General features: G+C 40.7%; 1 protein-coding gene across 1 annotated transcript in view; it reads left to right on the top strand.

The window, feature by feature from the left end:
- Positions 1–2,721: 2,721 nt before the first annotated feature.
- lamb3 (laminin subunit beta 3) overlaps positions 2,722–14,740 on the top strand; it is a 52,509-nt gene continuing 40,490 nt past the window's right edge. The window contains exons 1-3 of the mRNA XM_072563644.1: positions 2,722–2,729; positions 3,043–3,103; positions 8,907–9,070. Coding sequence (XP_072419745.1) covers positions 3,079–3,103; positions 8,907–9,070 — 189 coding nt within the window. The 5' untranslated portion in view covers positions 2,722–2,729; positions 3,043–3,078. The remainder of the gene's footprint in view (positions 2,730–3,042; positions 3,104–8,906; positions 9,071–14,740) is intronic.

The following is a 14,740-nucleotide window of genomic DNA, read 5'->3' as shown; positions in this document are numbered from 1 at the left end:
TCTCTTTGTGTCCTCCTCACCATTTTCCTTTCCGCCTATGTTTGTGTCATCCATAAACTTGGCTACAGTACATTCACTTTCCTCATCCATGCTATGAAGCTATGTTGTAATTCTCTGTCTTCCATTAGTTAATCAATCCTCTATCCATGCTAATATGCTATCTCCAAACCATGAGTTTTTAACTCATTAAGTAGCTTAATGTGTAGCATCTTACCAAACACCTTTGAAAAATCCAAACACATTACATCTAGTACTTCCCCTTCATCTATCCTGCTTGTTACCTTTTGAAAAGAATTCTTGTAAATTTGTCAGGTATGCTATTTTGAGTATATGAAAGAAGTAATTTGTTAGTCACTAACTGCAAGAAGAAATAATAGATTAGAAATAGGAAATGAATGCAGGAAAAGGAAAAAGTTATAAGATATATGGATCTAATCATCTAGACTGCTCATAAAGAGAAGATGCTCAACATTAGGCTTGTTACATAGCGTGGTAACAGTAGTACTGATATTGGTGGGTGAGTGATTGATTTTGTGATTTGCTTGTCAGCTGAAAGCCCTTTGTCCTGTTTCTGTGAGCTCCCAGGTAGGATCAGAATAAATGAAGTTTATAAGAGCAAGTGAACAGTCAGGCAGCTTGGTCCAGTCCATGAGCTGGGTGTGTGTCCCTGAGTGCAATGTCCTTTCCGCAGCGTTACAATGTTAGTTACCAGTGCAACCTGAGTGCAGAATCATCCTGTAATTGTATCTGAGGATTCAGAGATTAACACGTCAGATACTAATGTCTATGAAAGTGGGGTGCATGTGACTGGTGCCCCTGGTGTGTTTATTGCAAAGTAAGTGCTCGGAGTTCAATATGGAACAAGTGGCAAACTGAAATCGCCAAGTACCTGCTCTGATTTCTATGCCAAGAAGTCTTGATATCTACCTTCTTCAGTGCATTGAGTAAGTTAGGAAGGTGAAAATTAAGAGGACGATCAGTGGCATTAACCAGCTCTAACCTCCCTTCATTAACTCAGCAATGCCTATTAGGAAACTCAGCACTTGACAAATACATAAAAGATGCAGTGTGTTGCTGCTGACGTTGAGATAGGTCTCGTCAGACCTCTCACATGATCTACTCATGTCTCGCCATAGCCTACATGTTCAAGCGCCTATAAAATTTCACTCATGGTAAGTATTGTGGCAGCACATAGCAAGATGTGTGAGCCATATAGCAAATTATAACCACTGTTTCTTCAGGTACCAAACCTGGGAAAAGTGTAGAACAATGAAAATGTACCATCACTATCATCATATCCTGCTTTTTCATGTAAGATTTTAAAAAACAACTCTATGTAATGACAAACTGCAGAAATTCTATTCATATTACGCATAATATTCATTTTGTAAGTTAATTATGGGGGAGGTGGTGGCAAAATATTATAATTTTTGTAGAGCCTCCCAGTACACCTTCATTGACCTTGATTTCTATGCAATTCTTTCTCTCTGAACTCTCAGCCTAAATGAATTGCTAATATGCATGTTTTATAATATTTCAAACAAACAAATTGAATACCCTTGCCCCACAATGGTTTCATTCTGTAACGTGTCGTTCTTAGTTGCTGAATTCACTAGTTACTAACCAATGTATCGTGATTCAGAGCTGTCTTTTAAAGTCAGTGGATCAGATTACTGAATATACTCTATTGTCCCTTAAGGTCTTTACAGTAATTTCCTCAGACAGGTTGTAACACCTGGAAGATTGTCTCATTGGGCTGCAATGGCAGGGTGGAGTTTTTTTTATGTGTATAAAGGGTTGTTCAAAATGACTCCATCCAGGGAAATTGTCTAGACAGGCCACTCATAAAGCTTCAGGTGAATCATATTCAGAAACATTAAACAAAAACAACTCTTAAATGAATTTAAAGGAGTATAGAACACAGTCGCCGTGATCTTCTTTAAAGACAATGACGAACTTTTTAAAATGCTCGTAACAAGTAATTTTTTTGGAAAGTGAACATGCTCATGAAAATTTTGTAAACTTGCTGAGGTCAATTGGCACCATGCCTGTGATTTCCTAGTGCTGTGGCATTGATGTACCCCTCATCTTTTTCATTTATAAATAGATGCTTATCAGGTCAAGCTTCTTCGGCCACATGTAACAGGCCAATTACCATATTCAAGTTGGCCACATCAAGAGAAGGTACTATAGTTAGTCCCAATTTTTAAATAATCAAAATAAGCATTGTGTTTCACTAGCCAACAATATTTGCAGACCTGTACTGTACTAGTTTGAAAAAAGAACCAGTAAAATGCGCTTCTTTATTAAAAAGTTTTTCTTCAATGCCATATGATGTGCATTTTTTATGTTATTGCAAAATACCACAATAGTTCTGGACTTCTTGTTTTGGAACTATTTAAAGTATTAGTGAGAAATTACAGTAGTTTTATGCAAAATTTAACTTATTAAAATATGAATATTTGAAATGTTTAGCATCTTTATGCAGAAACTGGAAAGAACACTCAAGACAGAACTTAATGAATATTTTAGGTAATGACTTTAAGATCAGTTTGTAATTGTTTGCAGTATTACACCAAAGGATATTGATGCCAATGGGTGTGTATCTGAATAATCCTGAGACATTCCTTCGTCACTTGGAGACTCACTCAAGCTGAGACACTCCCAGGTGAGGGCGTCAATTAAAAGAGAAACTCACATATTCAGAGGTAGAGACGGATCTGAGGCAGGTAGGAACAGCCAGCAAAGAGAGGTTTAATGGAGAATTAAAGAGATTTTTCTCTTGGTAATATTTGTATTAAAACATTCAGAATTAATATGAAGTAGTTTCTGTAAAAGTTATATTGTAATGAGAAGTATTAAATACTATCAGCTCACCTTAATAACTTCATAGATCTAAATAAGGACTTTGATCATTTTTCAGATTATGATCTCCTCAGAATAGAAAGCCAAAAATATCTGTAAAGGTTCATCAAATGTCAGCAGAAAAAGAGGACTGATTCTTATGAAATATTGTTATTGTATTTACGATTAATCCTACAGGTTTTCTATTTTAAGAGGTTTCCTTCCAAGCTGAAGATGTTGCCGCTATTCCTAAGTCTAGGTGAGTTTGAAAATCAAAACATTTACCGAATGAAGTTTAATCTGTCACTAATCTGATTTTCTACAACTGTTTTGTGCTTTGCTTTCATAATGAATTAGTTTAGCGAACTAATTTATCATTGAAAAGAAAGATGGATTTTGAGATAAAAGATTTAAAACATTCCAAAAGAAGCATCGTGCATGCATGATACTTCTGGGCTGGTTTGGGCATGTTTCCCGTAGGAAACGATACAGGCAACCACACACCAACCCTGTCAATACTTCTGCTGACAGTACATTTTTAGTATTTTTAATTTTTTTTTAAATTGCTGTCACTAACTACAGTTATTTGCCAATTTAATAGCAATTATCAGCTGGGCAGTACTAATGTTAGGTTTATTTTGCTAGCATTATTAAATTATCTGAATTTTCTTGAGAAGCAATTGTCTTGAAAAGTCATTAATGAAGGATTGATGCAATAGTTCCATTCAACTTTCTGTGTGTGTGTATATGGTACCAACAAATGCTAAGGTCTATCAATCTGAAATTGTATTACTTGAACCATGGTGACATAGTTTGTTAGAAGTTCCAGTGCATCAAGGATTATATTACTTAAATTAAGCTTCAACTTGTTTGTGGATCGGTAGAGAATTTTCACCAGGAATATCTCAAGGGCTACGCAATATCATTCTAATGCCCAAGTTTGCAAAATATGAACTGTATATTGCAAGGAGGTCAGAAGTGAGGATGTTCACTGATGATTGCTCAGTGTTCAGGTTCGTTTGTAGCCATTCAGATAATGAAGCAGTCCATTCCTATGCACAGCAAGACCCAAGGAATTTCGTTGGCTAGATAAGTGGCTAGTTACATCTGTGTTACACATGTGCTAGGCAATGATTGTACCCAACATGACATTTAATGGTAATACTATTATACAGTATGTAAACATCAACATCATAAGAGCCATCATGGCCATAAATTTAACTGGACCAGCCACATTCATTTTGTAGCTACAAAAGCAGATTAGGAGCTTTGAATTCTGCACTGAGTGACTGATTTCCCCAAAATTTATCATTCATCCACAAAGCACAAGTCAGGAATATGATAGAATACTTTTAATTTCATGGATGAGTTTCAACAGCATTCGTGAATTTCAGAACAAGCAGTCCTATTTGATTGGCATCCACTCAACTATCTTAAATATTCCCTCCTTTGACTATCAGTGTAATCTGTAGGGTGTAATGTAGAATGCAGAATTTACAAGAAGCCCGTAGCAACTTTCTAAGGTTTCTTTGTCAGAACCTCCTAAACTTGCAGCCCAAGGCATCTTGAAGAATAAAGCCAACAGGCACCTGGGAATGCGACCAGCCCAAGCCTCCCTTCAATTTGCACACCATTCTGATTTGGAAAAACTGTCTCCCTCCCTTCATTGCTGTTGGGTTTAAATCCTGGAACTCATTTACATCAGCATGGGTGTACTGTCACCAAATGACCGCAGTTTAAGACAACCCAATACCACCTTCTCAAGGATAATTAGGTATGGGCAACGAGTCCTGACCTTGCTAGTCATGCCATCATCTGATGAATGAACAAAAACACAAGTTTTCAGATGTTATGAATCACAAACACATTGTGCATTTGAGCATGAGAAATACAAATCTGATGCAAATTGGAAAATTAGGCAGTCAAACAAAGTTAGGAGTCTGCAATTTAAGAATGTTGAATTCAGAAGTATAATCTCTGAGTGACTAGAACCCTTGTGATGAAAACTGCTCTTGTGTGTAAGTAGTGCTTTAGGCCAGCACACAATGAACAGGGTAATATTCAAGGTACACTCAATTTCAAAGCTTGTTACATTAGCAATGAGGCCTGTTGCAAGGATTTCAATGAGACACGTAGTTCAATTCATAGGTATTGAGAGGAATTCAAAAGTGACAAGCAGTGAGACCAGTAGACTGTGTGTGTGCGTGTGAGAGAGAGAGAAAGTGAGAAGCATGTTCCATGTTAGGCAGGCTGCTGTTAGCTATGCTGTAAAGGCAGCTAACTACATAACATCTGTATAGTTGGGGCTCAAGGAAGTCCTCAGTCAGTTGAATAGGTCTATGTAAGGAGGACTCTGGGGAGTCCTAGAGGTTCTGAAGAGCTCAAAGGAAGCCAGTGGACAATTAATTGTTCAATATAGAGCAGAAAGGGGCTTGAAAGTCCAAAAGTGGTATTTCCAGCTCAGCCCTGTCCCCATGACTTGTCCTACCTGCCTATCTTCTTTTCCACCTATCCACTCACCCCTCCCACCCCCAACCTATCACCTTCATCCCCTCCCTCATTCACCTATTGTACTCTATGCTACTTTCTCCCCACCCCCACCCTCCTCTTACTTATCTCTCCACCCTTCAGGCTCTGCCTGTATTCCTAATGAAGGGCTTTTGCCCGAAATTAGATTAGATTAGATTACAGTGTGGAAACAGGCCCTTCGGCCCAACAAGTCCACACCGACCCACCGAAGTGTAAGCCACCCAAACCCCTATAATTACCCCTTACCTAACACTACGGGCAATTTAGCACGGCCAATTCACCTAACCTGCACATCTTTGGACTGTGGGAGGAAACCGGAGCACCCGGAGGAAACCCACGCAGACACGGGGAGAACGTGCAAACTCCACACAGTCAGTCGCCCGAGGCAGGAATTGAACCCGGGTCTCTGGCGCTGTGAGGCAGCTGTGCTAACCACTGTGCCACCGTGCCACCCAAATGTCGAGTTTACTGCTCCTTGGATGCTGCCTGAACTGCTGTGCTTTTCCAGCACCACTCTAATCTAGACTTTGTGTAACAAAGCCAGATACGCACTACAAAAACAAATCCAGGAACACCGCTAGCTTTGTGAAACTCTATGTTTGCGTAAACACTACAGTTCTGTGTATGCATAAGGGGTGGACTGCCATTTCCAAGAGTCGAGAGGCAGTGTAGTCACAGAAAGGAAGGTGGACCCCCAAAACATCAAACAGCTAGTGAGGCAGTAGAAAGTGAGGACTGCAGATGCTGGAGAATAGAGTCGAGAGTGGGATGCTGGAAAAGCACAGCAGGTCAGGCAGCATCCTAGGAGCAGGAGAATCGATGCTTCGGGCATAAGCCCTTCATCAGGAATCAGGGCTGATGGTTAATGATGGTTTCTAATGAAGGGTTTATGCCCGAAATGTTGATTCTCCTGCTCCTTGGATGCTGCCAGTCATTGAGGCATCCATGATACAACCACCTGTTTCAAGGAGAGGTCATCAAAAGTGAAGAATTGTAATCACTTGTGAATCTTCAATGAAATTTGGTGACTCACAGCATCTCTATCATCGATCGGTTGGGAAGGTGATGGATTTGTTGAGAAATCCATGAAATATGTTTGATCGCATGTGCTATTTGATATGCTTTGTGGAGTGTGTAATCACCATTTATCATTTGTTTACATTTGCCTCATGTTAACTTTGATATGTTAAATATAACTAAAAGCTATCTATCCACACTTAAACTTACATTTTCTGCTAGTACAGCGGTGCTACAAACCAATTTGTTTATAATTGAAAGTGTGAACATCTAGCTGATTAGTCCAATTTGTAATGTGGTGGCTTAAGCTAATTATTCAACAAACTCTTCAAAAGTACATAAGTAAAGGAAAACCTACCCAAGAAGTCAAACAAATGTGCCAACAGTAGCCGTGTTTGTTACTCATTTTGTTATTGCATAGATGAAAATAAATGCAGAGTTCAACCATTAGCCAGTGCTGAATTACTGGGTCAGAATTATAGTAGCATTATAATTAATTTCAGCGTGGCGAAATTCAGGTGAGTGTTCAGATTGTATTCTCACGATAGTGACTCCTGATGAAACCTGTTTCTGTGTGGATATAAGTTTATGTAAGTGTGGATATAAGTACCCCAGAATAGTACAGTGAGAGACATGAGCATTGTTACAGAAGTCTACAACACAGATAAAGGCCTTTTGGCCCATCAAGACTGCACTAGACAAAAACAATAACCTACTATTCCAACAGAAATTGCTGAAGAAAGTCTACAGGTCTGGTGGCATCTGTGGAGGCAAAGCAGAGTTAACCATAGAATCCCTATAGTGTTGAGCCCGCAATGAGCCTCAGAAAAGCATGCCACCACCCTTACCTTATATGTCCCATGGCTAATCCACCTAGCCTGCATATCCCTTGACACAATGGGCAATTTAGTGTGGCCAATCCACATAACCTGTAGATCTTTGGACTGTGGGAGGAAACCCACACAGACTTGTGGAGAATGTGCAAACTCCACACAGTCACCTGAGGATGGAATTGAGTCTAGATTAGAGTGGTGCTGGAAAAGCATAGCAGATCAGGCAGCATCCGAGGAGCAGGAAAATCGACGTTTCGGGCAAAAGCCCTTCATCAGGAATGAGGCAGAGGGCCTCTCGGGTGGAAAGATAAATGGGGGGTGGGGAGGTAGGTGAGAAGGTAGCCAAGAGTACAGTAGGTGAATGGGGGTGGGAATGGATGTGATAGTTTGGAGGAAGGAAGATTGGCAGGTAGGACAGGTCATGAGGATAGTGCTGAGCTGGCAGGTTGGAACTGGGGTAAGGTGGGGGAGGGGAAATGAGAAAACTGGTGAAGTCCACATTGATGCCATGGGGTTGAAGTGTTCCGAGGCGAAAGATAAGACGTTCGTCCTCCAGGCGTCGGGTGGTGAGGGAGTGGTGGTGGAGGAGGAGGCCGAGGACCTGCGTGTCCTTGGCAGAGTGGGAGGGGGAGTTGAAATGTTCGACCATGGGGCGGTGGTGTTGATTGGTGTGGGTGTCCCGGAGATGTTCCTTAAAGTGCTCTGCGAGAAGGCATCCAGTCTCCTCAATGTAAAGGAGACCGCATTGGGAGCACCGGCTACAATAAATGACATTGATGGATGTGCAGGTGAAACTTTGATGGATGTGGAAGGCTCTGTTAGGGTCTTGGATGGATGTGAGGGGGGAGGTGTGGGCACAGGTTTTGCAATTACTGCAGTGGTAGGGGAAAGTGCCAGGAGGAGACAGTGGGGTGTTGGGGGGCATGGACCTAACCAGGTAGTCACGGAGGGAACGGTCTTTGCGGAAAGGGGTGGGGAGGGAAATATATCCCTGGTGGTGGGTCTGTTTGTAAGTGGTGGTGTGGAATTGAACCCAGGTCCTTGGTGCTGTAAGGCAGCAGCACTAACCACTGTGCCAGCTTTAATGTTTTCAGTTTTTCCAGCAATTTCAGTTTTTGTTCCTTATCTTCAGCATCCACAGTTCTTTGTTTTATTATAATTTAAAATTTTAATCCCATTTTCCAACAGTTAGCCTTTTATGCCTTGTCATTGCAAGATTATATCTAAAATGTTCTCAAATCTCATGAGGGTTTCTGCCTCTATCACTCTTATAGTCATAGTCCCACCACTGTCTGGGTGATTTTTTTTTTCTCCTGACATCCCCTCTAAACCTTCTTCCCCTTGCCTTAAGTCTACGCCCCTGGTCATTTATCTGCCCTGATAATTTTATATGCCTTAATCATGTCACCTCCTCAGTCTTCTCTGCTCCAAGGAAAACAACATCAGGTTGTCCGATATCTCTTCATAGCTGAAAGCTCTTCATAACATTCTGTCACCTACACATGTGGAACTCTTTCTTTAATAATGCATTATAGCTGCTTTTATTCTTTTAAGCCATTTCCCTCTAATAAAGATTATGCAAAGTAAATGATACATATTTATTCAATGATTATTAACATTGCTTGAATTTGTTCATAGTGGAGTTTCTTCTTGTATTTTAATTGTTATCATTTATGTTTTCAGTATTTAACAGTTATGTAATGGCACAGACAGACTGCTCTCAATGGGCATGCTACCCCACACCAACAGACCTAATCATTGGTCGAGCAGACAGACTACAAGCATCATCTACATGTGGCCTTCGTGCATCTGAGAGATACTGCAGCCCAAGGATGTACTATGGAAGGGTCAGTGATATTACTAAATTATAACTTATTCCTGGGCTGTTGGCAAGTGTCAATAACCTGTACAAAGATTAAGTAGAGCACAAACCATTTGTTAACCATTAAGTAATCTGGCTACCATGTGGCTAATTTTATCATGAAAGAACTTCATTTCTTCAAATTCATATTTCTGATTATTTTCAATATGAAATTAAAGCAAATGATGCAGGTCATGGTATATTTGACACATTCATGGAAATGCTCAAAGTTTAGTCCAGTGTCATGATTGATGTGGTTATTTTATTTCTTTTCTTCCACATTGGAATATGGTTGGATAGGCAGCAGGCATTTTTTTCATTCACAAGATATGGTCATCACTTGCTAGGCCATCATTTATTGCCCATCCTTTATTGTCCAGAGGGCATTTAAGAATCAGAAACGTATTTGTGTGTTTCATTTCACATGTAGGCCAGACCAGGTAAAGACAGTAGTTTCCTTCCCTAAAGGGCACAATTGAATCAAATGCTTTGATCCCCCCACAGTTTGCAGTGGCTTTATGGTCACCAATGGACCATTATTTCCAGACTTTTATTGAATTCAAATTCCAACACTTGCTATGTCAGGATTCAAACCCAGATTACCTGGATCTCTCTAGATTAATAGTCTACTGATAATACCATAGGCTATCACCTCCCCAATTGATTTAGACCTATTTCCCAACTGCCCATTAACTATGTGTGGGCCTGGATGTTGACTGTCAACAGGCCACTTCCCTGGGCTGGTGAATAGATTATGACTTCTGATCTTGTCCTATCTTCTCTTCATTCAATGGTCATTTCTGACAGGGAGTACTAGGCTAGCAGAAAAGAATGGAAACTAAAATAACTCTGTAGAGGCTGGGGTATCCTGTCTCCAAGTCACCTTTTATTTACATGTACTGATCTGGCTCCCTCAGAGCCAGCTCTCAGAGTGAGCAGAACCTCTGACACTCCTGTTTGTTTTTTTTCTCTCTGGTACTCTTGTTTATTTTTATTTTTCTTTTCTTAAACCCCCACACTACCACCTAACTGAGGTGTGCAGGTGTGAGACACAGTGAAAGACACAGGTGTACAAATATTTATTCAATTGCCACCACCAGGAAGAAAGGAAACACCTGAGTGGCCAGTGACAAGCAGTGCCCTTCACATCAAAGGGTAATGCTGGGTGATCAAACAGTGAAGGGGAGGGCAGGGATTAAATCAAAATAGATTTGGAGGGGGAAATAATACACTCCACTCCCTGCGGCGCCCACCTCTCCCTGAACAGCTCAAGGGTGTTGGTGGACACCGCATACTCCTTCTCCAGAGACAACTGGGCTCCAGCATAACCGCGGAAGAGGGGCAGGGACACTCCTGTTTGTATCTATCAGCCAGGGCTCCCGGATTAGACCAGTTTAACAACCCCAGCCAGGAAACTCATATTGTCCACCTGACTGACCTTGTTACAATCACTACAGAAACCTTACCCTTTCTTTATCAATTAATGTTATGGCCACTAACTGCTGCCACCATTGCAGCTAGAGTCAGCCTACCTAGAACCTGGGTCAAAAAGTGTGGTGCTGGAAAAGCACAGCAGACCAGGCAGCATCCAAGAAGCATACTTGGATAAGCCTGAAATGTTGACTCTCCTGCTCTTTGGATGCTGCCTGACCTGCTGTGCTTTATCAGTGCCACACTTTTCGATTCTGATTTCTCCAGAATTGCGGTTCTCATTTTCTCTTGACCCAAAACCTGGTCCTTCCTAATCAATATAACTCATCCATTGGATCAACCTCCCAAGCAATTGTGGGAATCTCATGGGCATTTCAGACCTGCAAAATTGACTCAGTGTATAATGCAACAAAATTTTATAATAATATACAAATGTACTTTGTGAGTTGTATTTAGACTTAGTTTCTCCTGTCCCATGTGGGACAATGGAAAACAAGCTGCTTTCACTCTAAACAGTCCATCCACATGCAGTGCAGACCATGCACATGCCAATCCATGTGCCAACACATTGACGTTCAGCTCGGTGGATACTCATGAACCTCAGGTGTCCAATCACTGGAATGAAAAATGAGGGGGCAGCTGAGGCAACAAGCTTCCACCATTTGTATCAGTTTATTGCAATCTCTTTCACTACTGCTCAAGTGGTGCCCTACACTTGAACGCCCTCCTTAAATCTAGTATGCCAGGTCTTCTTTGACCATCTTTCTCTTGATCTGCTTCTCTGGCAAGGTGCACATCCAGGAGGTGAAAGACACATCCTGCCAATGTCAGTCATCCCTATCTTTTAGGTGACCCTGACTAGTCCTGTGTAGCATTTCTTCACTGAAGGCATCGTCTCTACTGCGTAATGTTTGAGAATATATCCCAGATATTGAAGGAACTCTTTTAGTTTTACATTTCCTCAGTAATTTAAATAAAACATATGCATTTTCCAGTGTCTTATCCCAAACTTTGTCGAAATTCTAATGAAAACTATAAAGTGGAGTTTGATTTAAATGGGAGGCGATGGCCTAGCGGTATTATTGCTTGCCTTTTAATCAAGAGAGCCAGGGGAGCTGGGTGGGAATCTCACCATGGCAGATGGTGGAATTTGAATTCAATAAGTATCTGGAATTAAGAGCCTAATGATGACCATGAAACGATTGTCAGAAAAAACTTATCTGTTTCACTAATGTACTTTAGGGGAGAAAACTACCACCCTTCCCTGGTCTGGCCGACATGTGATTCCAGATCCACAGCAATGTGGTTGACTCTTAACAATTTGAGGGCGGCACGGTGGCACAGTGGTTAGCACTGTTGCCTCACCGCGCCGGAGACCCGGGTTCAATTCCCGCCTCAGGCGACTGACTGTGTGGAGTTTGCACATTCTCCCCGTGTCTGCGTGGGTTTCCTCCGGGTGCTCCGGTTTCCTCCCACAGTCCAAAGATGTGCAGGTCAGGTGAATTGGCCATGCTAAATTGCCTGTAGTGTTAGGTAAGGGGTAGATGTAGATGTAGGGGTATGGGTGGGTTACGCTTTGGCGGGGCAGTGTGGACTTGTTGGGCCGAAGGGCCTGTTTCCACACTGTAAGTAATCTAATCTAATTAGGAATGGGCAATAAATGCTGATCAGCCATCGATGCTGTCCTCCTGTGAATCAATAAAAAAAAATGGTACCGCCACTTTTTCATCTGCAATCTCAGTGTGGACAAAGTTTTCTGCATATCAAAATAGTCAAACTTTTCTAAGATTAAGCTGGAGGAGTGATTTACTTTTTTTGAACTGCATGTTTTACACTGTTAATTTGTATGCTTATATATGTACCTATGTGATTCCTTCACTAGCATAGGTACAAAACCAAACTGTGAGGGAGTTCAGGGATGTTCGTCAATTGGATCTACCCCCGGGCTATTTTTCTCTTTGAGCCAGCCTGGCCTCCTAATGTGTTGTACCCAATTGACTGGGATTTTCTGACGGTCAGATAGTCATTTTTGCAGCATTGATAGGATCTGTGCATTGGGATCCTGCAAAATTCCTGGCATAGTAGATTCCAGGGAATTGCCTCTGAAATGGAAAATTCCCATGGCCAATTCCCATTGCCTTGAACCCTCCAAAAAAAACATTTAAGTCAGAGAATTCTGAGGCTTTCATTCCAGTTAATAATTACCTAGGGAATTTAAACAATTAAAAATTTAGTCTAACTCCTGGGTAAATATTAAACTGATCCTTCCCCAGCCTGTACACACACATTTCCAACTCCATGTCCCCCAGACCCTTTAGAGTTGCTGGACCTTCCCCTGATACCAGCCCCAATCTACCCCCTCCACCCAATCTCTCATTCATCACCTGAGCACATATCCCTCCATTCTGCACACCCACTACCTGATACCTGACAGCAAACCCTTCCCTCCATATCTGACACACATCCCACCGTCAGATCTGAAATCCCCCCCAACCTCCAACCCACATCCCTCTGCCAAACTCAACAACACCACACCCCTCCTTGCCAGGCATGACATCCATATCTAGATTCATATTTTCCTGCCAAACCTGACCTACTCTAAACATTGTATCACCTGCCTGGCACTCTACCTACCTGTGCTGCTGGACATTGAAATCACAGGATAAGGCAATGATGTTGTGAGAAAGGGGCATGGTTTGACTTCCCCTGACACATGAGCTCTGCAATGGAGCTGTTAGACTGAAGGTGCCCTCTGCTTTTCTGAAGGAGTTAGGATCACAATTTCCTGCTAGCCACATAGAAATATTTCATAACAACTAAAACTAGCTCCTGCAGCTCCTAGTCTGACTGTGGTTGCCATTATTCAGAAAATGCAGCCTTGTATTTCTGTTGGCTTTCTCTGGTATAGCCAGCTTAACCTACTTTTTTCATTCTGCAGTGTATTAAAAGAAATAGATCAAGACTGTTGGGCGTGGCTGTCTATTGAATCAGCAAGGCTGGTCTCAGTTCTCTTTACCCAAACACACCTAATTTTATAATGTTCTCACTCGCAATACTTTAAGTCACTTGGGATTGGAGTTTTAATTCTGTGACAAAACATTTACAATGACAAAACCACAAATTCTTTTGAGCATTTACAAATAGCTTATTAGTTACAGTGTTACCATTATCGTTATGATCACAAGATCTGCTAATGAGTCTATATAATAATTTCTACAGAACAGTGACAATGGGTAATTTTGTTTTAAGCTCTGAAGTGTTTTTTGTATTATTTTAAATTAAATTAAATTCTACATTAATACTCTGCACCATAGCTGCTTCAAAATTGTGAAATGGAATCAGAATTTATTTCTATATTTCCATATAGCTAGTTATTTAGTCCTATTGAATAGATTCACAAATGCAAATTAACCAGCAAGTATCCAACTGATTAAGTTTAAGCAATAATTCTAAGTAGGTTTTGGACAATTACTAAACTGACTGAATTATTCAAAAACTTAAATTAGGTAATAAAACTAACAAATGAAAGCATGCATTTATTGAAGAATTTATTATAAATTATTGAAATATTTGTACGAAGTAATTTTTCAGTTGAGTGGAGAAGCTCAATAGATGAAGTGTATAAACTTTAATATACTTGTCAAACTTTAATATACTTTGTCAAACGGAAAAAATCCAACTGAGATGCCTGGCATACAAGCAGACATGGCTACATGTCTAAAACATTTAAGGACACAAATGTGTGTCCTGATGGTGAATCCCACAAAGCTCACTTGAGGGAAACATTGCAACAGTTGCTAAAATACCAGCAGAGGATTCAGTCCCCACATTTGCCAATTTTCTGTAAAATTAACATATGACTTTGTGCCGAACATTTAGAACATTGAAGTTTCATGGAAAACATTCTAGCTGGATTTGTCATTGCACTAAAAATGCAAAATCCTGCAATAGGTTATAATAGAACCTTAATGACTCAGCCACTCACTAAGCCACTCACAAAGAAAATAATGCTATGCAGATTTCAAAGTAGCAGAGTTGGAGGGAATAAGAAATTCCATGGTCCTGCTTCTGTGTTGCAAGTGATATATAGTTCAATTTGGGAAAAGCTTATTAATATCTGAAGACAGCTGACATTAAAATGCTGTCACCACTGTGAAAATTAATAAACCGGCAGCAAAAACCTTTTGGATTAAGTTTGACCATTGTGTTCACTTATCCCTCTCGT

This window comes from Chiloscyllium punctatum, chromosome 45 (assembly GCF_047496795.1).
Source record: "Chiloscyllium punctatum isolate Juve2018m chromosome 45, sChiPun1.3, whole genome shotgun sequence".
Taxonomy (NCBI): domain Eukaryota; kingdom Metazoa; phylum Chordata; class Chondrichthyes; order Orectolobiformes; family Hemiscylliidae; genus Chiloscyllium; species Chiloscyllium punctatum.
This window is presented reverse-complemented; position numbering and strand designations above follow the sequence as displayed.